The 24,298-nt window shown below is 43.8% G+C and overlaps 1 protein-coding gene and 1 pseudogene across 1 annotated transcript; one reads left to right on the top strand and one right to left on the bottom strand.

The window, feature by feature from the left end:
* The first annotated feature begins 407 nt into the window (after nt 1–407).
* LOC149979360 (tubulin polyglutamylase ttll6-like) lies at nt 408–14,093 on the top strand (annotated as a pseudogene).
* A 4,693-nt stretch (nt 14,094–18,786) lies between these two features.
* Nucleotides 18,787–23,546, bottom strand: LOC110538945 (homeobox protein XHOX-3-like). The gene is made up of 3 exons (XM_090193150.1): nt 23,206–23,546; nt 20,527–20,765; nt 18,787–20,094 (listed from the first exon to the last, which is right to left on the bottom strand). The coding sequence occupies exons 1-3, from the start codon at nt 23,249–23,251 to the stop codon at nt 19,624–19,626; spliced, it is 756 nt and encodes a 251-aa protein (XP_090049276.1). The 5' UTR covers nt 23,252–23,546; the 3' UTR covers nt 18,787–19,623.
* Between the last annotated feature and the right edge of the window lie 752 nt (nt 23,547–24,298).

The raw sequence follows: 24,298 nt of genomic DNA, 5'->3' as shown, positions 1-24,298 counted from the left end.
GTGGTTGTAAATAGACTGCTACGAAAAATATAGATGAAAACTCTGTAGGTAAATAGTGTAACCTACTGCTTATCGTGAGGTACTCTACCTCAGGCGAGCAAAACCTTCCTTAATATCTAATATTAGATTGCGTGCAACAGCTGTTTTTACAAATAGACACAGACCGCCACCCCTTTTCTTACCGGAGGCAGCTGTTCTATTTATACTATAGTAAACTGTAAATACTATAGCATACTTCTTTTAATATTTGCAAAAACAGTAATAAATACTACAGTATACTACAGTCTGCATAAACACAATGCTTTTTTAACTAGTAATACTACAGAATTTAAACAACAGTAAACTATAGTATTTTTTCTTGTGGGCCTGACAGAAGCTGTGAAGACAGAAGACACTTCCCTTGCATGATGGAGCTGAGCAGGAAGTACATGCTGGCTCGCAACATGAACTGCATGCTGAAGAGTTTCCCCAAGGAGTACAACATCTTCCCCCGCACCTGGTGCCTCTCGGTGGAGTCATGATGCTCCCATTAGTCAATTGGCACTAGCCTAGTTAAACTGAATGTTGCGCTCACCATCAGGGCATAAAATGTACTTTTTGGTCGACTAGTCACTGTGGCCAGTAGATAAAAAAAATCTAGCAACTCAGATTTTTTTACCAGCCAAAATATTTTTGGGCCACTAAAATTACACCATAAACTGGGTGGTTTGAGCCCTGAATGCTGTATGTCAGACCGTATACTGCGGGTACGACAAAGCATTTATTTTGACTGCTCTACTTATGTTGGTAACCAGTTTGTAATAGTAATAAGGCACCTCTGGGGTTTGTGATATATGGTCAATATACCACGGCTAAGGGCTGTGTCCAGGCACTCTGCGTTGCGTCGTACGCAAGAACAGCCCTTAGCTGTGGTATATTGGCCATATTTTATTTATACCTTTATTGAACTAGGCAAGTCAGTTATTTTCAATGACAGCCTAGGAACAGTGGGTTACCTGCCTTTTTCAGGGGCAGAACAACAGATTTATACCTTTTAGCATGGGGATTCGATCTTGCAACCTTTCGGTTACTAGTCCAACACTCTAACCACTAGGCTACCTGCCACCCATATACCACACCCCCTCGGGCCTTATTGCTTAAATAATATTTTTTGTGACCTAAGTCTTAACCAAAATATCATAGATGCAAAGAGAGTTACTGTGCTACTGTGACTGTGGTAGCGAGACTCAAATCATGTTTGTGCCTGTGAGATTAAGTCTGATTAGTGGAAGTGGTCTTTAGCTTCCCTATCATTTCAAACATAGAAAAACAACTTAGCTTGTGAACAAAACAATGTAAATTAGCAAATAGCACAAGGACAAAGTCTCAATTCAGTAGACTTTCCTTTCAAGTAAATTAGACCCATTTTTATGCCTATGTGCAGCGCTTCTAAAAAAAGGTATCTTTCACTCAGCTTTTCACGTGTGCATAGCTCCCAACCAGGCAGTGTTGCAGTACGAAGTGGAGTGGGCTATATAGGATTTGTATTTCTTTGACTCTCTGCAATTAATTTATCAGCTATGAAACAAAACGGTGCAAAAACTTTCAAAACAGCTGCTGCAGCATTTATTTTACTATAAATGTGATCATACTTGACTATTTTTATTCACAAATGAAATGCTCGCACTGACCAACTGCACACGTGGCTGGTGAAATAGACATCTTACCCAACAATGCCAAAATCTACCTGCATTTGGCAGGTGGCCGGTGTTCCTTTTATTCCCTGCTCACCATTCAATCTGGTTTAACCAGGCTAGATTGATACACCTTTTACATTAGATAATATACCCTTATCCTTTAATTGCATGATGTCTGTGAATGGAAATCCCAAACTCTTTCTTAGAGGGGAGACGGACACAATTGGCCCTGTACCCTGCAGTGGACTTTGAAATTTGATACGGCTGTCTATTTGTTATCTAAGTCAAGGGTTCCCAACATATGGGATGCTACCATTTTGTGGGGGGATGTGGGACCTTTGATTAAAAAAAACTATAAAACAATTTACAGTTCTCAATTGTTTATACAGATCTAAAGTAACAAAAATATCTGCAATGCTTTAGGCTAGAAACAAGCTGTAAAATGGCTTTGTAACTTATTTTGTACATAATGTTGCTGCTACCATCTCTTATGACCAAAAAGAGCTTCTGGACATCAGAACAGAGATTACATACCTTGAACTAGACAAAGAATGTTTCTTTAATGAGTCGGACGAGAGGGATTTACTCCAGACACCCGACAAGGCCCTCATCCCCGTCAATTGCAGGGGAAAGAGACAGATATCGCTGAAGGAGATCGGGGTGCCTTGTAAAGATTAGGTGACAAATGGCTAATCTACCTTTGCCATCGGTACTATGGGCCAACATACAATCGCTGGATAATAAGTGGACGAACTACGAGCTGGCAGAATTCTGGATCATTGCTACTTGAACTTCTGCGATGCATACAAAGCCCTCCCGCGCCCTACCTTCAGCAAATCTGACCATGAATCAATTTTGTTGCTCCCAGCCTATAGACAGAAACTGAAACAGGAAACGCCCGTGCTCAGGTCAATACAACTCTGGTCTGACCAATCGGACTCCACGCTTCAAGATTACTTCAATCAAGTGGACTGAGTTATGTTCCAGATAGCATCAGATAACAACATTGATGTATAGCTGACTCGGTGAGTGAGTTCATTAGCAAGTGCATCAGAGATGTCGTACCCGCTGGGACTTTTAAAACCTTCCCTAACCAGAAACCGTGGATTAATGGCAGCATTCGCAAAACTGGACGCGCGAACCACTGCTTTTAATCATGGCAAGGCGACCGGAAACATGACCAAATACAAACAGTGCAGCTGTTTCCTCTGCAAGGCAATCAAACAAGCAAAGCGTCAGTACAGAGACAAAGTAGAGTCGCAATTCAACAGCTCAAACACGAGACGTATGTGGCAGGGTCTACAGTCAATCATGGATTACAAAAAGAAAACCAGCCACGTCACGGACATCGTTTTGCTCCCAGACAAATTAAACAACTTCTTTGCTAGCTTTGAGGACAATACAGTGCCACTGACACGGCCTGCTACCAAAGCCTGTGGGCTCTCCTTCTCCGTGGCCAACATGAGTAAAACATTTAAACGTGTTAACCATCGCAAAGCTGCCGGCCCGAACTGCGTCCCCAGCCGCGTCGTCAGAGCATGCGCAGATCAGCTGGCTGGTGTGTTTACGGACATATTCAACCAATCCCTATCCCAGTCTGTTGACCCCACATGCTTCAAGATGGCCACCATTGTTCCTGTTCCCAAGAAAGCTAAGGTAACTGAACTGAATGACAATCGCCCCATTGCACTCACCTCTCTCATCATGAAGTGCTTTGAGAGACTAGTCAAGGATCATATCACCTCCACCCTACCTGATACCCTAGACCCACTCCAATTTGCTTACCTCCCCAATAGGTCCACTGACGATGCAATCGCCATCACACTGCACACTGCCCTATCCCATCTGGACAAGATGAATACCTATGTAAGAATGTTGTTCATTGACTACTGCTCAGCATTTAACGCCATAGTACCCTCCAAACTCGTCAACTGGGTCCTGGACGGCCTGCCCCCAGGTGGTGAAGGTAATAAAACATCTCCACCTTGCTGATCCTCAACACTGGGGCCCCATAGGGTGCGTTCTCAGCCCCCTCCTGTACTCCCTGTTCACCCATGACTGCGTGGCCATGCATACTTCCAACTCAATCATCAAGTTTGCAGACGACACTACAGTGGTAGGCCTGATTACCAGCAATGACGAGACGGCCTACAGGGAAGAGGTGAGTGCCCTCGGAGTGTGGTGTCAGGAAAATAACTTCTCACTCAATGTCAACAAAACAAAGGAGATGGTTGTGGACTACAGGATACAGCAGAGGGAGCACCCCCTCTCCCCCGTCCACATAGACGGGACAGTAGTGGAAAGTTTTAAGTTCCACGGCATACACATCACGGACAAACTGAAATGGTCCACCCACACAGACAGCGTGGTGAAGAAGGCTAAAGAAATTTGGCTTGTCATCTTAAACACTACTTTTACAGATGCACAATCGAGAGCATCCTGTCGGGCTGTATCACTGCCTGGTACGACAATTGCACCGCCCTCAACTGTAATGCTCTCCCGAGGGTAGTGCGGTCTGCACAACTCATCACCGGGGGCAAACTACCTGCCCTCCAGGACACCTACAGCACCCGATGTCACAGGAAGGCCAAAAAGATCATCATGGACAACAACCACCCGAGCCACTTCCTGTTCACCCCGCTATCATCCAGAAGGCGAAGACAGTACAGGTGCATCAAAGCTGGTACCGAGAGACTGAAAAACAACTTCTATCTCAAGGCCATCAGACTGTCAAACAACCATCACTAACATAGAGAGGCTGCTGCCAACATACAGACTCAAATCTCTGGCCACTTCAATAAATGGACTTAATAAAGGTATCACTAGTCACTTTAGATAACACTACTTTAATGATGTTTACATATCCTACATTACTCATCTCATATGTATGTACTTTATTCTACACCATCTACTGCATCTTGCCTATGCCGCACGCCATCGCTCATCCATATATTTATATGTACATATTCTGTTCATCCCTTTACATTTTTGTCTATTTGTGTGTATACGGTAGTTGTTGTGAATTTGTTAGATTACTTGTTAGATATTACTGCGTAGTCAGAACTAGAAGCACACGCATTTCGCTACACTCACATTAACATCTACTAACCATGTGTATGTGACCAATAAAATTGGATTTGATTTGAATAACATACAGCTGGCGGGCAATACACTGTATCGGCAGGATAGAACAGCAGCCTCTGGTAAAGACATAGGGTGGCGGTCTATGTATATTTGTAAACAACAGCTGGTGCACGATATCTAAGGAAGTCTCAAAGTTTTGCTTGCCTGAGGTAGAGTATCTCATGATAAGCTGTAGACTGTACTATCTACCAAGATAGTTTTCATCTATATTCTTCGTAGCTGTCTATTTACTACCACAAACCGATGCTGGCACTAAGACCGCACTCAATGAGGTGTATACGGCCATAAGCAAACAGTAAAACCACTAACTAAACACTAAACACCTCCCTCTGAAACTGGATCCTGGACTTCCTGACGGGCCACCCAGACGGATTACCAAGACGTGTACTCCGAGCATGCGCTGACCAACTGGCAAGTGTCTTCACTGACATTTTCATCCTCTCCCTGTCAGAGTCTGTAATACCAACAGGTTTCAAGCAGACCACCATAGTCCCTGTGCCCAAGAATACTAAGGTAACCTGCCTAAATGACTACTGACCCATGGTAAGGGTAGGTAACAATACATCTGCCACGCTTGTCCTCAACACAGGGGCCCCTCAGGGGTGTGTGCTCAGTCCCTTCCTGTACTCCCTGTTCAATCATGACTGCATGGCCAGAAACGACTCCAACACCATCATTAGGTTTGCCGACGACACAACAGTGGTAGGCCTGATCACCGACAATGATGTGACAGCCTATAGGGAGGAGGTCAGAGACCTGCCAGTGTGGTGCCAGGACAGCAACATCTCCTTCCACATGATCAACACAAAGGAGATGATTGTGGACTAGAGGAAAAGAAGGTCAGGGCTATAGTTTTGTTTCCCCTATCCAGACGCTGACTTTGTTTTGTTTTTATTAAATGTTCACTCCCTGTGCTTGGTAGCAGAATAACATTTGGGGAAATCGGGTCTTGACTTTACCTTCCTTATTATAATTTTTTTTCATGATGATGATGATTTTTATTATTATTATTACCATTATTATTATTGTCATTAAATAGCCTACCAAAATATGTAATGAGTCTTTCAGGAAATGAGCTTCAAACGAACATTTTCCTAGGTCCTTCAAATTGTGGCTGGTGCAGAAGCGGGCCAGCCCACTTCTGCAAATTCAAGCTGGTGTTTTATTTAATATACTCTATCTAAATAAACAACATTTTTAAATTCCATTTTTTTTTACATGTGAAAAAGGGGCCCCTGGGGGAAAATGGTTGGGAACCCCTGATCTAAATCATCTATGAAAGTAGAATAGGAGCAGGATGAACTTTGGCTGTTGACCTTTTAATTTTTTTTATTGTACTGCATTTACAAGAAGATGTGAAGAAAAAGATGCAGCTGTGATTATTAATGGTATAATAAGCAATTTTACATAACGTTTCACAATGCAGATTGTTTATCATTATAATAATAATAATAATTGGCCTTTATACTGTTACATTCATTGATAAAATTGACTCTAAATGGTATTTATTTAAAATACTGCAACTCCGCGAATGGTGGTCCACAAAAGCTTTTGACTGATTTGGTGGTCCCCAGAACGGAAAACTTTGGGAACCGCTGAGATGTATGTTGCTCCTGTTCCCATTGTATTCAATATTACTGAGTATAATCTATCATATCCATTAACTGAGTTGTCAGGGTAAAGCAGAACAGCAATTTTCTCAACCTATCTTGTCATAATTTCCAGATATTCTACTTTTTGTCTTAGCCATTCTTATTTGTTGTTCTTGTCTCCCTCTGCCACCACAAACAGCCATTGGTCATTGACGGCTTCAAGTTTGACCTACGCATCTACGTGCTGGTGACGTCTTCGACCCCTTCCGTATCTTCCTGTATAAGGAGCGGCTGGCCCGCTTCTGCACCAGCCGCTACAACCCCACCCGCAACAACGTGGTGTGGCACGGCACAATGGGCACAACCACAGAAGGGGGAATGAGAGGGCAACATGTTTAACATTGAAATAAACATGAGATGTACACAATGCCATTGGTCTATCGTGTTCATACTGTGTAGTTTTGTTAGGGACCATAGACATGGTAACATTTGTTTTCTGTCGGTATTGACATGTTGCATATCGTCCGTCTGTTGTAAGCGTGTTCAAGAGGACAGAGACAGACAGGAACACAATCAAACACAGACACGCAGGCAGACGGACTTAGATAAGATAGACATCTGTCCTTGAACTCAGACCTACAATGGGTGTGATCAATCTTGAGCCTCTCAAACAGTGTTTTTTTTATTTTTTTACCAGTGATATGGCCCCATTGATGACTCAAGCTAACGTTTTACTAGCTCTGTCATAAAAGACTTAGCAACAATGCCCAACATGCAAGCACTGTGAAAGTACTCCTGGTTTCTAAGTTCCTCTTCGACACAGTCTCTATCTCACACACTGGCCTCTTTCATGCACCTGACCACCTACGCCATTAACAAACAAAGTGAGAACTTTGTTTGGGATGAGAACGCTGGCATCGAAAGGTGATCTATTGACACGGGTCTTCCTGGGCTTTCTCTCTGATGCTGTATTTGACACTTTCCTCTAGCGTGGACATGTACTAGTGCTTGGTTCCAGGAAGGGAAAGGCAAGCACAACTTATATTATTTTAGGTATAAATTATATATGTTTCCCTCTCATTAGGATAACAGCTCAATCCACTCGAGAAAACCCTGTCTGTCACAAAACTGAGAGCATGCTTACGCGACCTGTGTCAGAATGAAGCTGCTGGATCAATTTATGTCAGTCTAAAAGCAACGACTCAGAGCTGTCAGTCATGTCTCACTCTGAGACTTATGGCCATCTCCGGCCCAGGTCCCCCGCGCCATACTTGTATCAGTATGCAAGAGCCACAGCCAGGCTTGTCAGCAGGCCAAGCAGCCAATCTTATTTGCAGCATGTGTCACGACTCAGGAGGCTGATATACTGCCACTCATATTTTATCACTGCCTTGGTATGTTGAGCTTATCATAGCCTCCCAAACAAAACTAACTTCTAGAACCTTAACAGTGGGGATTAAGTGAAAATGAATGTGTGTCTACAGTGTACACACAGACAACATTGTGACGGTTAAAAGTGTTCGCAAGACGAGGCAAGGGCATTGGAACAGGTCTATGACACGATGCACAACCAATACTGTATGTGGCGACATTCCTGTCTGACTGTTTGAATGGTCTTTCTCTTGCTGCCTCGCTCGCTGTCTGTCTTTCTCTGTCTCTCCCCTCTGTCTGTCTCTCTCCCGCTCCCTACAGGAAGTTGTTGACGCCGACCCGTCTCCTGGAGACGATGCACTGTGACACGGGGAAGCTGTGGGCCGACATCGAGGATGAGGCGATCAAGGCTCTGGTCTCAGCCCACTCAGTGCTCCGCCACAGCTACCGCATCTGCTTCCTGCACTACGCCACCTCCAACAATGCCACCGGGGCCTACTTCGAGATCCTGGGCTTCGACGTGCTCATCAACCACCACCTCAAGCCCTGGCTGATAGAGGTGAGACCACACACGCTCACTTGCTCATGTATTTGTAGAGTGTGATGTACTTGTGTATTTGTGTGTGGAGATCAACCACTCCATTAGCTTCACCACAGACCCCAGGCTGGACAGAGAGGTGAAGGACAGGCTGCTGTATGACACGCTGGTGCTGATTAATCTGGGGGCCTGTGACCGACACAAAGCCACCGAGGAAGAGGCGCAGGATCAGCGACTGGCTGCAGCACGTCCGCTCCAAGGAGACAAGTGTGGTGACGACCTTGCAAAACTTCAGTCACAATAGAGTCACAGCACAGTCATTGTAGTCACTTCACTGAGTCATGGTAGAGTCACAGCACATGGATGTTATGGAGTCATAGCACTGAGTCATAATAGGGTGATTCCACGCTAGGAACTCCCGGAAATATCTCAGATTGTTCTGGCAATTCTCACATAGAAACTTCATTGGGAGGAAGGATGTTTGATATGCATTTTACATGCGTATCACAAACAATGTTTTTGAAAATCATGATGAAACTGGCCAATGTAAGCCTGTTTTAGTCGTTTTTGAGTCATAATAGTCTGCTGCTCTTGAGTCATAATAGTCTGCTGCTCGAGTCATGAAAGTCTGCTGCTCTGAGTCATAATAGTCTGCTTCTCTGAGTCATAATAGTCTGCTGCTCGAGTCATAATAATCTGCTGCTCTGAGTCATAATAGTCTGCTGCTCTTGAGTCATAATTGTCTGTAGCTCTTGAGTCAGCTGCTCGAGTCATAATAGTCTGCTGCTCGAGACATGAAAGTCTGCTGCTCTGAGTCATAATAGTCTGCTGCTCTGAGTCATAATAGTCTGCTGCTCGAGTCATAATAGTCTGCTGCTCTGAGTCATAATAGTCTGCTGCTCTGAGTCATAATAGTCTGCTGCTCTGAGTCATAATAGTCTGCTGCTCTGAGTCATAATAGTCTGCCTTGACTTAGTCATAATTGTCTGTAGCTCTTGAGTCATAATAGTCTGCTGCTCGAGTCATGAAAGTCTGCTGCTCTGAGTCTGCTGCTCTTGAGTCATAATAGTCTGCTGCTCGAGTCATGAAAGTCTGCTGCTCTGAGTCATAATAGTCTGCTTCTCTGAGTCATAATAGTCTGCTGCTCGAGTCATAATAGTCTGCTGCTCTGAGTCATAATAGTCTGCTGCTCTGAGTCATAATAGTCTGCTGCTCTGAGTCATAATAGTCTGCTGCTCTGAGTCATAATAGTCTGCCTTGACTTAGTCATAATTGTCTGTAGCTCTTGAGTCATAATAGTCTGCTGCTCGAGTCATGAAAGTCTGCTGCTCTGAGTCTGCTGCTCTTGAGTCATAATAGTCTGCTGCTCAAGTCATGAAAGTCTGCTGCTCTGAGTCATAATAGTCTGCTTCTCTGAGTCATAATAGTCTGCTGCTCGAGTCATAATAATCTGCTGCTCTGAGTCATAATAGTCTGCTGCTCTTGAGTCATAATTGTCTGTAGCTCTTGAGTCAGCTGCTCGAGTCATAATAGTCTGCTGCTCGAGACATGAAAGTCTGCTGCTCGAGTCATAATAGTCTGCTGCTCTGAGTCATAATAGTCTGCTGCTCTGAGTCATAATAGTCTGCTGCTCTGAGTCATAATAGAGTGTGCTGCTCTGAGTCATAATAGTCTGCTGCTCTGAGTCATAATAGTCTGCCTTGACTTAGTCATAATATAGTCTGCTGTTATGAGTTTTATGGTCCAATCTGCACGGACTCATAATAGTCTCCGCTGAGTCATACCCAAATATCCAAACATAAAATGAAAAAGTAGCACAAAGAAAATGTAATTTTACCAAGCCCATTCCAATGTCCTCTGTGCTCCAGGAGAAAGGAGCAGAGCCAGTAGCAGCTGGTCCTCGTAGCCTTGAGCTACCTGGGCGGCTTCCGCAGGATCTTCCCCTGCCCGGGAGGGGAGGAGTACGACAAGTACCTCAAACACAGCAGCTCCCTCTTCCAACAGACTGCTGCCACCAAGGCCAGAGAGAGGTGCACCAGGTAGACACACACACATCACCCACACGTCAGTTCCAACCTCAGTGCCGTGCATAATGTGTGCATGCAGGTTTACTGGATAGACTATACACATAGCAGGGATGTTTGTGTCATTTCTCTGTGCAGAGATCAGTTGCAGGAGCCGCATGAGAAACAGAGCCAGAGGAGGTGTCAGAGACTGGACCTGAAGGGTAAAATCCACAAAGTGCCCTTCTGCCCCATCCCGATGTGAGTACTGTCTTCTGCCTGCTGCTGTGTCCTATGGTCACCTCAATCCCCTCCCCCCAAAAAACAATGTTCTGTTACCTGATCAATAACATTGCATTGCCTCCTCGTCTCAGGGGGCTGCAGCTGAGAGCCAGCCTGCTCAGAGACCTGGGCATCGTATACCAGGTGTACCAGCTCCTCAAGGGAATGCCCTTCTATAAAGACGTCACAGTGCCACCTGTTGTCAAGACTGACTCACGGCAATACATAAGCAACATGGCTGCCAAGGTGAGCACTTTTCCAAATGTACACTTATCCGAAGTGCACTTATCAGTAGTCAACTGTGTACGGTACTATGCATACAGTGGGGCAAAAAAACTATTTAGAGAGCCACCAATTGTGCAAGTTCTCCCACTTAAAAAGATGAAAGAGGCCTGTAAGTTTCATCATAGGTACACTTCAACTATGACAGACAAAATGAGGGAAAAAAATCCAGAAAACCACATTGTAGGATTTTTAATGAATTTATTTGCAAATTATGGTGGAAAATAAGTATTTGGTCACCTACAAGCAAGCAAGATTTCTGGCTCTCACAGACCTGTAACTTCTTCTTTAAGAGGCTCCTCTGTGCTCCACTCGTTACCTGTATTAATGGCACCTGTTTGAACTTGTTATCAGTATAAAAGACACCTGTCCACAACCTCAAACAGTCACACTCCAAACTCCACTATGGCCAAGACCAAATACCTGTCAAGGACCCCAGAAACAAAATTGTAGACCTGCACCAGAATGGGAAGACTGAATCTGCAATAGGTAAGCAGCTTGGTTTGAAGAAATCAACTGTGGGAGCAATTATTAGGAAATGGAAGACATACAAGACCACTGATAATCTCCCTCGATCTGGGGCTCCATGCAAGATCTCACCCCGTGGGGTCAAAATGATCACAAGAACGGTGAGCAAAAATCCCAGAACTACACGGGGGGACCTAGTGAATGACCTGCGGAGAGCTGGGACCAAAGTAACAAAGCCTACCATCAGTAACACACAACGCCACCAGGGACTCAAATCCTGCAGTGCCAGACGTGTCCCTCTGCTTAAGCCAGTACATGTCCAGGCCCGTCTGAAGTTTGCTAGAGAGCATTTGGATGATCCAGAAGAAGATTGGGAGAATGTCATATGGTCAGATGAAACCAAAATATAACTTTTTGGTAAAAACTCAACTCGTCGTGTTTGGAGGACAAAGAATGCTGAGTCGCATCCAAAGAACACCATACCTACTGTGAAGCATGGGGGTGGAAACATCATGCTTTGGGGCTGTTTTTCTGCAAAGGGACCTACTAGTCCAACGCTCTAACCACTAGGCTACCCTGCCGCCCCTTCAACCCTGCCGCATTGAAGATGCCCGTGGCTGGGTCTTTCCCAAACACACCGCCCGGGCAACGAAGGAGTGGCTTCGTAAGAAGCATTTCAAGGTCCTGGAGTGACCTAGCCAGTCTCCAGATCTCAACCCCATAGAAAATCTTTGGAGGGAGTTGAAAGTCCGTGTTGCCCAGCAACAGCCCCAAAACATCACTGCTCTAGAGAAGATCTGCATGGAGGAATGGGCCAAAATACCAGCAACAGTGTGTGAAAACCTTGTGAAGACTTACAGAAAACTTTTGACCTCTCATTGCCAACAAAGGGTATATAACAAAGTATTGAGATAAACTTTTGTTATTGACCAAATTCTTATTTTCCACCATAATTTGCAAATACATTCCTTAAAAATCCTACAATGTGATTTTCTAAGTGGGAGAACTTGCACAATTGGTGGCTGACTAAATACTTTTTTGCCCCACTGTATATGCTGTACACAGACAGGCATATATAAATACCTGAGCAGCTATTTGAAAGATGTCAGATTATACAGGTTCAAAGGTTAGTACTTATTATTCTTTAGACTGCAATTTAACAACAGTAAAACAACATGTTTCTTTAATAAAAAGCCCAACAACATTTCCTTCAAACATCCCATTACTGTAAACGTGCAAATACCATGTTTTCTATTAAAGGTTGACCCACGCCTTATATAGGCTTATCCATAAATCCAAACACACGTGCTATTTTAATAGCCCATAAATGCTAACACATACGTTTGGTCACTTAAAAGTAATTCAACGCACATTAATATTCCCAGAGGTGCATATTTACAATCTCAGAATTCATAACTTTTAGAGTGCCCCCAGAAATGTTCAATCGTTAGTCCAGATATACTAATCTAGAAATGTAGAGAGGAACATAGACAGCAACACACATGGGCAACACATAGGGACAGACATGTCTAGCCACTAGACAAACAATGCCATCAATTCTTATTCAACCCCCATTGGAGAAGTGAATGGATGCTTGAGAGCTGTACCACAGGGGTATCAAACTCAATTTATAGAGGGCCGAGTGTCTGCAAGTTTTCGCTACCTTGTACTTGATTAATCAATTAAGGCCATTGACTAGTTAGGAACTCCCCTCGTGTCTTCATTTGACACATTGAAAGGACACAACCAAAACCTGCAAACACATGGCCCTCCAGGAATTGAGTTTGACCCCCCTGCTCTACCACATGCTGATGTTAAACTATGATGTCTGTGTAGCTGGAGTCGTAGGGTGACCGCTGCAGTGCGACCAAAGATAAGGAGCCCTCTGTACTGTCTGAGTGTCACCCTCCGGGACTGTTCTGTCTCAGCCCTATTGGCCCTGGTGGGACCAAGACTTGCACCCCCAGGGGCTGGGCCACAGTGTCTCCACCATGCCTCTCAAGGGCATGTGCCCAAATTGGGTGTGAAGTGCACCGATTCGGAGTGAACAATGTTTCCTCTTACCCAGTAAGTGAACTACTAACTATTCCACTTCTTCCTTTTTCTGTGATGCCTGCTTGTCCCACATTGATAGAGATCCCTATCGTTTGTCATACACACTCCTCTAACCTTTCTCCTCCCTCCCTCCCACACGACTCATCCTCTCTTCCTCATCTCCAGTCAGTGCCTCTCTGGGTAAGCTGGGTAACAACAACAGCAGCTTTGCTGAAATGCACATGCAGGGCTCTCCCCCTACCACCCTGAGGCTGCCCCACCCCAGGCTGCCCCTCCCTCAGGTATGTGAAGGACCCAGCGCTCCCCAGGCCTCTACACCATCTCTAAGCTAGCCCCTATGACCAAGCGGCCAATACACATCATGGCCCTGTCACAGAACAGCAGGTAGGAAATCAGCTAATGACATATAAGATTGTTTGTGGTAACAAATATCACCTCTCATGAGGTTTTGGGCAAATAGGTAATACAAGGTGGGTGAAATAAGATTTTTCTACACCTGTTGGGGAAAGCACAGCAGCTGTCTTTGTCTTCGGCCCGTGACCTAAAGTGGATGCAGCACAAGGCTCTCACTCCAGCAGCCCACATCCGGCTGCCGCAGCTCTCCGGCGGACACTTTGTGGCATCGTACCGAGTGATGGGAGATATACCAGGCTACAGACCAGACCGTGGTCAACCGCTGTGACTAGGCCATCGACCACCATCACTCCCGGGACCTGGTGAAAGAAGAAGCTATGGACGTAGATACCGGCAACACTGCTGTCCCTTCCATGAACAAGCCAAACCAGCCGATCTGAGACTCGTTGAGACTGTATGTTGTACAGGTCAACATAACTACAGGCATGCTTGTGGATTGCATGCTAACACTTGTTTTAACTCCGCCAAGATGATTTTGCCCAGATGGGAATGTGGTTGGAACATTGGTGTAACGGCGTTCGTCTGTTGAAAGAGGAGCAGACCAAAATGCAGTGTGGTGGTTACTCATGTTCTTTAATGAAGAAGAACAAACGAACAAATACAAAACAACAAACGTAACGCGAAAACCTATACAGCCTATCTTGTGACAACAAACACAGAGACAGGAACAATCACCCACAAACACACAGTGAAACCCAGGCTACCTAAATATGGTTCCCAATCAGAGACAACGAGAATCACCTGACTCTGATTGAGAACCGCCTCAGGCAGCCATAGACTATGCTAGACACCCCACAAAACCCTAAGACAAAAACGCACCACAAAAACCCATGTCACACCCTGGCCTGACCAAATAAATGAAGACAAACATAATATACTACGACCAAGGCGTGACAATTGGTTCATCTATCAAGCATCATCAAGAGACATTACTCCTCAATCTGACCACTTCCACCGAGAGACACAGCATCATCAAATTAACAAAAATGTCTAAACATCTAAATCGATATCTGTTACTACTCGTTCATGTTTTACGGAGCGCTGTTTTGAAATGTTCAGGTGGGTACATCATTTCAACCCGAACTAGCAGGTGCTTATGCTCAGGCTGTAACTTGTCCTGTTGTCTGAAGTGCTGATGGTTATCCACCGCAGTATTTATATCCCATTTGTGGAACTGACTGGCTGGCTGGCTGGCTGGCTGTGAGGGTTAGTGGGAAACACAAGGGGAAGCATAAAAAAAACCAAGATGTCTGGTAGCTGAAGGTTAAAAAGGTAGGCCTCCATTTGGAAACATTACATTGAGCGTAGTTACGGTTAGTTGTTCAACACAATCCAGCACCTCAGGAGCTTCTTGTGAATATATCTCTGTCAAGTCACATAGTAGTCATTAATGTCATATTTACAATGCTAAGTATATTTGAAAGTACTTATTAATTCATCATTGGGGGGGGGGGGGGGGGGTGTTTACAAAGTATACCTTATTTACTTGATGCCATTTCAATAACTTGTTTAAGGTCTGTGAACCAATCCAAAACGTGAACAATTTCTTACTATGAGCTGCATGTGGAAATAAAAGTGTTGAAGTCTGGTTGCAGAGCATTGTGGCTGTTGATGCCATTAAGAGAAAGAGTCTACGTTAGCATGTCGTTAGCATGTTGTTAGCATGTCCAGCAGCAGGATAAAGTAAATATCACACAGTGACGTTCCCCAGACACAGGCAGAAACGCTGGATGGGAAACAGAGATTTTACTGTCTGCTCTGCTTTTGCTGCTTGGATTGCCCATAGTTCTCTAGTTAGAGAGCCTTCCTTTCCAGTGTCTGTCTGATCTTATTACCTATGCAGACTTCCAGAGGGAAAGAGATTCCCCTCTGTCTGTTCCCATCTAGTGTTTCCATGGCATTTACAGAGGCCGTTCCCTATCGCTTCATTCCTTCATTCAGCAGTCACTGTTCATATGAAAGACAAAAGCTCTTTGAGTTCAGAACTCTGAGATTGTTCTTTGAATTGGAGATTGTGCTTTGAATCCTGAGGGATTGTGCTGGTCTGGTGTAGCATTGGTCAAGACGGTGGTAGGGGATTGTGATTCAGACAACAGGTTTTTACTTGAATCTTACACCAGCTACGTTGGAGAGAACAGACTGGTGATTGAGAGACCTTGTCCATCATTGCTACTGTGACCGACCTGGATACGACCCGCAATTCTCCATCCCCTTTGGTCCCTATAAAAGCTGACACCATTCCAGCAGGTTGCGCCTCTCACAAGCGATTTTATTGAAGGCAAATTGCTAACTAATTTATGCAACAATAAACTGCTTACAAATGTATTCAGTCATTTCATCCAAGGGCACGATGATCCACTCATGACGACATATGATTTACCATTCTAATACAATGTTGTGGTTGCAACAACTTTTTTTTTTGGAGTTCCTTTCCCAGTGCTGATACTATTGTTTTATATAACCTGTCCTCGACAGTCTCGGTAGCCAGTCATATTTAGTCAGGCAAACGCATGATCACAATAGAGCTGTAGAGATGAACCCTAGACAGAAGAGCCTTCACAAATGGCTGCTCTTCCCCTTGGTGTCCCGCCAACATAAGCTGTGTTCAGACAGACTAATCTCTCCCTATACTTTGTTAAGCACCTGTGCAGGTGTGGAGACCACAGGGTAATCTAAGCCACTGCTGGCACTTAGAAATCATCTGCCCAGTCATTATGAGTGCTTAGATAAAAGCAATCAATCTAGACTGATTTCATTTGAAACGAACATAGGGTTGAAAACTTCCATTGAACTTCATTCGGTCACCTTAATACACCCCAAAATGTACCATACAGTAGCAAGCACTTATAGTGCTGCAGTTATTGGTTTGTTTTTGTTCTTTAAGTGCCCTATTGATTTTTCAGTGAACTGTATCCATATCACTGTAAAAGTTCTTGTTTTCAAAAAGACTTGCAGTAAAACATTGTTACACATACTGTAATATATTCTAGACCGCTCCTGTAGGTAAATCATTAAAGTAGTGTTTGATCTACATTTGAGAAGGGTGACCTCGACAGGTTTTAAGACTTGCGAAGTAGAATTATCCTCTGTTTTCCAGTAGCCCGGTTTATCACCTTTTCAAGAGATGACAGACTTGCAAAGAAACGGTTGTATGGACACTCAGTGTTTGGGACTACAGAATAGAAAGGCAGTGTGATGTTCTGTTGTTCTTCTTGATAACAGCACAGGTTTGAGTTGGAGCAGAGTGTGTTGTCCCGATGGTCAACTTGTTAAACCAGACTTCCAGTCTGATTATCAGAGCTGTGTTCTAATTGGTTGGTTTTGTGTCTGTCTCGAAGGAGGGCGAACTCTTCCATCCATGTTTCTGTTTTACGACGTTAACAGAGCTTCATTACAAACATTGTTTTGCGGATTTCTGTCCAGAACATTTTATGACCACTCTACGAACAATTTACAAGATGTGGAGGGTTGTTGTGCTTTGCAGTTTCACATAATGGCACACAGCTGCAAATGTGTCCAGCAGTAGGCTATTCATTTGTTTTCAGCTTCAATGAGAGGTGGATATTTTGATATTGTTTTATTCCCGGACCTACAGTATAATATTACTTTGAGTATGGCATACATCAGTGAGGGCTTCTATTCGTCATTTTAACAGTTATATACATCGCTCTGTCCTTTTTTAAAATCTGTCCATATTTGACCTCCCATCTCCTATCTGTTGATGTTTTGGCCTGTACTATAATTTCTCTATTTTTAGCCTGGTAAGAACATGCAGTCTCTGTATGTGTAATACAATCTATAATAACAGGGCACCTGAACGTCAATAAATAGCAATAATGTAATTGATAGCCTCTGTGTCTACAGTCTGTCTGGGATTACTGCTGAATCAGACAAAGAACTACTTACAGTAATCTAAACAAGTCTAACTGTCACGCCTGCTCCCGCTCCCCCTCTCTGGCGCTCGAGGACGCCAGGCTGCCCATCAATACGCACACCTGTCACCATCGTTACTCGCATCAACGTTTCATTGGACTCACCCGTACTCCTTCAATTTGTTGATTGCCCCCTCTATATCTGTCTGTTCCTCAGTTTGATCTCCGTGTCAGCATTAATGTCATTTTGTTTCTCCTGTCCAGATGCTGTCCGTGTTCTCTTTCACATCCCTTGTTTATTAATTGTTCACTGCCTGTACTTGCTTCTCGTCTCCCAGCGTCTGTCTTTACAGAATGCTGACACCCATATTGTTTTTTGTTTTGGTTGGTGACGTCAGGTCCGTGTGCTGCTGTCGAAGGACCCGGGGGTGCCTCAGCTGGCTCGTCAGGCTTCCACGCCTTAGCTGGCTCAAGAGGTTTCCTTGCCTCGGTTGGCTCTGCAGGCTCCCACCCCAAGTCATGCCTCAGCCGGCTCTTCGGGCTCCCACGCCTCAGCCAGCTCGTCGGGCTCCCACGCCTCAGCCGTCTTCCATGCCTCGGCCGGCCCGTCAGGCTCGTCCAGGTGGGACGCCGGGTGACGCCCCTAGAGGGGGGGTACTGTCACGCCCGCTCCCCCTCCCTGGCGCTCGAGGGCGCCATGCTGCCCATCATTACGCACACCAATCACCATCCTTACGAGCATCAGCGCTTCAGTGGACTCACCCAGACTCCTTCACTTTGTTGATTGCCCCTCTATATCTGTATTTTCCTCAGTTTGATCCCTGTGTCAGCATTAATGTCCTTTTGTTTCCCCTGTCCAGATGCTGCCCGTGTTGTTTCAAGTCCGTTGTTTATTAAATGTTCACTCCCTGTACTTGCTTCTTGTCTCCCAGCTTCTGTCCTTACACTAAAAGGTATTGCTGCCCTAGACCAAGGAACTGTTATCAGATAAGACACAGTCATATGATTATAATATAGGTTCTATGTGTGCAATTGAACCATTCAAAAGTACATTGAAAATGTAGATTGATTTGAGAAGTGTTGCGTTTATTTATTTATTTTATTTACTTTGTAAAAGTATGCTTGACAGAGTAATATATGTCATTGTTGATGCAAACGAGTGTACTCAATCACAATTTGTTCTTTAAAATATTGAACCAGAGATTTCTCATAAATATGTATTAACTAAAATATTTCATCGCATATTCCGAAAGATGGAAAGGAAAATCTTATCTACACTTTGCGCCTTCACATATTCTGGCACTGTATGCAATTCTCTTCAATTCTAGACAAGATAATAGAATAGTGCAAACATCAGACAAACACATGAGCAACAGTAGTTTCTGCAAAGCCATTTCTCATGTGTTGAGATTCATACTTGATTATCAGAGCAAACAGTGAAATATGTGAATTTCTATGGACTAGAAAATGTCTGGGTTTTTTAAATATATTGTTTTACCTTCAATGTCTAATTGGACATTCTACTAATGGAACTCCTCTGCCTTTTAGTGAATCACCAGTTAGAATGAAACTTCTCGTTCTTGCACATAATAACACGCAATTACAACAAAAGGAACGTTTCTTATTGCCTCAAGGTCATCCCCAGTATTAGCTACCGTATGTGTGAAGGCCGGAATGTTTCAAGATCATTGATCTGGAAAGAACGTTGCATTTCACACGAATAAATAAAACAGTATTAACATCCCCAGCTGTGTTATTACAGACAGACGCATGTAAATCTAGAGCTCTAACAACATGGAAAGCTGGATCAAATTGCACTCCTCCAGGGAGGGCAGTTTATCTGATCATGAGGTGTGATTGTGCTCAATGTACTGTCACCATCATTGACTTCATATCATCATTTCCTGGTAGCTACTGCAGCAAACTTCATCTGGGCAAAGGCACCTCTTCCCTCCTGTCCAGACTGGCAGCCATAGTTTTGGGACTGCGTGGTCGATTCAGGCCGATAGCGCTCAGCCGTCTGGCTTTGAACAGTTGGTCTGATCCCCAGTGGAGGCAGAGGGGGCAGGGGCAAGTGGCGGGATGGTGCATCACATTGGAATGGGGGTAGAGGACCGTTGGGGGTATACCACCCGGCCTGGGGTAGGGGGAGTGAGAGAGGCGCAGGGGATCCAGTGGCCTGAGGGGAGCATCGAAGGGGCTGGGAACAGAGGGGGCACCTGCCCCCACTCCGTGGTGAGAGTAGAGGTGCAGGGGGAGGGGAGAGAGAAAGGAGTAAGGTAAGCCTGCTGCAGCCTGGCTCACCATCAGGGCACACAGGTTGGGGTCCAGGGGGTGTGGCCAGCTGAGAGAATGACGCTGCCTCTTGTCCTTCATTCGCCTGTTTTGGAACCATACCTGGGGTTGGGGGGAGAGGAAGGAAGGAGTGACCAACCGAGATGCCCACTACACCTGGGCTGCTTCACATTTCTCAATGATAAATTACAGTAGACCCACACTATAATACATCACAAATGTGCTTTGTTTACATTCAGGTAAGGTTGGACCATCACTGTTAAACTGGTAGTTCGGGAGCCTGAACTGACACTCCCTACCTATAAAAAAGTGAATGCCAGAAGCTGTTGCTAAACTCCCTCATTTATGAAGTCATGCCTTGCATTCCTTGTCATTCATAAAATATCCTCAAATAGTTTAGATAAAGGTAAAGCCGTTTATATGCATATTAAAGTGACTAAGTTGGTCAGGGCCAAGTGTAGTCTTAACTCTCAAAATGATCAAGAATGAGAGGTAATTAAATAGAATTTCCATGTGTGCATTAGGGTAAGCTACCTTGATTGTGGTCTCGGGGAGGTTCAGTGCTGTCGCCAGTTCGCATCTCCTCGGTCGAGAAACGTAGCTCTCCTTGATGTACTCTTGCTCCAGGCGGGACAGTTGTTCCCGGGTAAAGGCAGTACGGTGTCGCCGACTGTGGTCAATAAAATTGACTGAGCTGCGCGGGCATGGCTCATCTCCATGTCCACTGTTTGTATCAACCACTGTGGCGACCGGCGTTTCTCTGCCCTCTGCAACTGAAAATTACAAACATTGAACGTAAAGTTAAATGAAAAAGAACAGTTTTGAATTCATTTTAGAAATTAAAGTGGATGTCTGTTGCAAACTGGTTGGATCCAAACTTCTCAATAGGATAGGCCTACTATTCGAAAGGAATACCAAACAGAAGTCTGTCACGGTCGTTGCAGTCTAGTCGAGATATAACACCCGTAGCATACTATTTGGCAATGTATTGTCCATGCGTAATTACGCGTACATTACTAAAGTAGCACGGACCTAAACAATAATAGCCTTAGAGCACATTATCGGTTGGCTTCCACAGCACGTGGAAGCCAAGGCTACGTACAGACTACTAAAATATTTGAGAATACTTTAGGGCTACTTACGCATAATGTCGTTTATTGTAGTTTATTTGTGTCCTGGCTTCAGGTTTAATTAACAAAGTTTACTCCTTTAAAAATGTTCGCCTAAAATTCAAATGATTCCCAATGCGTGCGCCACTGTATCATCCAAAATCGGTGTCTCTTTCCATGCCTTGCTGACGCTCTGTCTGCAGACTTGAGCCAAATTCGTTTACATAGATGGGATTCGTTGTTTTTGTCGCCCCGTTTGAATCCCCCTCCTTCTCTCCTTCTTTCTAGCGTTTATATCTCCCTGGTCGAGACATCTTTTGCTAATGAGAGACACGGTCTAACTGCCAAGGCGCCGCCTGGGCGCAAGGAGGGAAGGAGGTGTTCAATTGTCTTTGGTCTCCGACCAGTCTTTGTACTTTTGTTATGGAGAATTAAGATCGACCTCCCTTTCCTTACTGTCACAGAAGCTTCCATGTCGAAATAGACCAACCCTCATTGTTCTGTGGCGTTTGATGTTTGTATTTTTGGAAGTCAATCATTAGAACCTTAATGTTTGTAAATTTGTGCAAAACTGGCCATTTAAAATTTTCTCAGATAGTGTAGACCGATTTAATACAGTTTAGACGTATAGTTTGGCATAAATAGAATTTAAAACACCAACTCATACACTGATATAATTAGGCCTATGTAAACACATTTGGCAATGATGACGTTCATGATTATTGAAACAGAGACGTGCTTTAAAACATTGTAAAACATATTATTGATCGGCTACAGAGTCAAACATAAATATTAACGTAGCTACATGCATTTAACACATTTGAAATGAAATATGGTTCCAAAATGTATCAGAGTCCCCCGTTGAAATACGAGTACCTTTAAAACCAGAGGAAATGTTCTACTTTATGTGCTTACTAATGTGTCAATACAGTTGCGCCTAGTGCGCACTTGTAAATGGATAATCATTGGATTATGTTCCATCAGAACCCTGTTACAATGCTTAATCCAGTCCCGATCCCATCGATGATGAAAGAGTGTTACCTCCACTGAGGGGATCGATAATACATTCTATTGAGTAGATTTGTTCATCATAGACCCCAACTAAATCTGATGCATAGCCGCCTAATTCTCATCGATTTGTCATTGTGAAAAGTGAATTGCAGAGATGGCTGAATCGATGCGTCGCCCTCATTCTAGATAGGCTATCTAAAATTGAAACGTAATTTTTGTCTAATTTGGGAATAGGAAGTGTTAGTTGTCACGGGTTCGCTCTGCAAGTAGGGTAGGCTTATTTAAAATAAAAAATAAAAAATACCAACGTGTGGCCTCCGGGTAGGCTATAAGACTGGTGGAAGAGCATCTGCATCTCTTTGTCCCGCTCCCCAACGTATAAACCTTTCCTTGCCCCGATAAACGTTGCATAGCCCCAGTGAAGTGGTCATGGAAATGGGGACCATCGGGAGAGGGTGGCAACCTGGGTGCGCAGTGGTCCACATGTCTATCCTCCTATTCCAGACGTAGAGACAGAGCATGCACCTGGTTTAATCGGCGGACATGGGGCTGAAGGATGGCTTAGGCTACTGATATCACCCAAGTTGATGTTTGTGTTGTTATACATAGACTCTTTGATCACAAATGGCTGAGTGGCTCCACGTTGACTGACAGCTTGTATTCTGTCTGGGGGAAACCGGGTCAAACCAGGTCAAATGGAGCTTGGAATACAGGTTAGCATGTTGGTACGCCTATATATTGCTATATGGGCCTGTCTGTTACTTGACATATTATTAGAAATGATTGATATCAGCCATTAAAACCTCTTAGAGCCAGGTGAGACGCTGGCCAACAGGAAATGGAAATGTGCAACACCAAATGCTAATAGTACTCGATAAAACTCAAACTTTCATTAAAACACACATGCAGGGTACTGAATTAAAGCTACACTCGTTGTGAATCTAGCCAACATGTCAGATTTTTAAAATGCTTTTCGGCGAAAGCATGAGAAGCTATTATCTGATAGCATGCAACCCCCCGAAATCGTAAACAAAATAATTAGCGTAGCCAGCGCTACACAAAACGCAGAAATAAAATATAAAACATTTATTACCTTTGACGAGCTTCTTTGTTGGCACTCCTATATGTCCCATAAACATCACAATTGGGTCTTTTTTTCAATTAAATTCGTCCATGTATACCCAAAATGTCCATTTATATAGCCCGTCTGATCCAGGAAAAAAATGCTTTCCAAAACACAACGTCATTTTTTTTTATTCAAAAAGTTGCCTATAAACTTTGACAAAACACTTCAAACTACTTTTGTAACCCAACTTTAGGTATTTGTAAACGTTAATACTCGATCAAATTGATCACGGGGCGATCTGTATTCAATAGCAGCTACTCTTGAAATCATGGTCCATTTTCTCTCTTCCATAAACTTCCTCCTGTGTACTGGATGACAGGAAGTGCCTATTTCTCATTTCACCAAGGATTAATTTCAACCCAATTGCCAGTACTGGCGACATCGTGTGGAAGCTGTAGGAACTGTAAACTGGCCGCTATCTATTTTCCCTTGCCATAGATAATTTCAGAGACTGGCGGATGGATATTTTATTTTTTTTGTGACCAGGTTTTTCTTGGGATTTTGCCTGCTATTCACGTTCTGTTATAGTCACATACATGATTTAACCAGTTTTAGAAACTTCAGAGTGTTTTCTATCCACACATACTAATCATATGCATATACTATATTCCTGGCATGAGTAGCAGGACGTTGAAATGTTGCGCGATTTTTAACAAAATGTTGAAAAAAGTCACCCGATCTTTAACATGTTTTAAACATCTGTGAAGTGTGAAGTTTGCACATTCTCTCTTTACTTAAAAAAATATACAGTACCAGTCAAAAGTTTGGGCACACCTACTCATTCAAGTATTTTTCTTTATTTGTACTATTTTCTACATTGTAGAATAATATTGAAGACATCAGGGTGTCTGTAGTGACACCTCTAGCACTGAGATGCAGTGCATTAGAACGCTGTGCCACTCGGGAGCCCATATAAGCAAAGAGAAATGACAGTCCATCATTACGTTAAGACTTGAAGGTCAGTCAATACGGAAAATGTCAAGAATTTTTCAAGTTTCTTCAAGTGCAGTAGCAAAATCCATCAATGATGAAACTGGCTCTCATGAGGACCGTCACAGGA

This window comes from Oncorhynchus mykiss, chromosome 12 (assembly GCF_057628025.1).
Source record: "Oncorhynchus mykiss isolate SJ-2025 chromosome 12, ASM5762802v1, whole genome shotgun sequence".
Classification (NCBI taxonomy): Eukaryota; Metazoa; Chordata; class Actinopteri; order Salmoniformes; family Salmonidae; genus Oncorhynchus; species Oncorhynchus mykiss.
The sequence above is the reverse complement of the archived record's forward strand: the minus strand, read 5'-3'. Positions and strand labels throughout refer to the sequence as shown.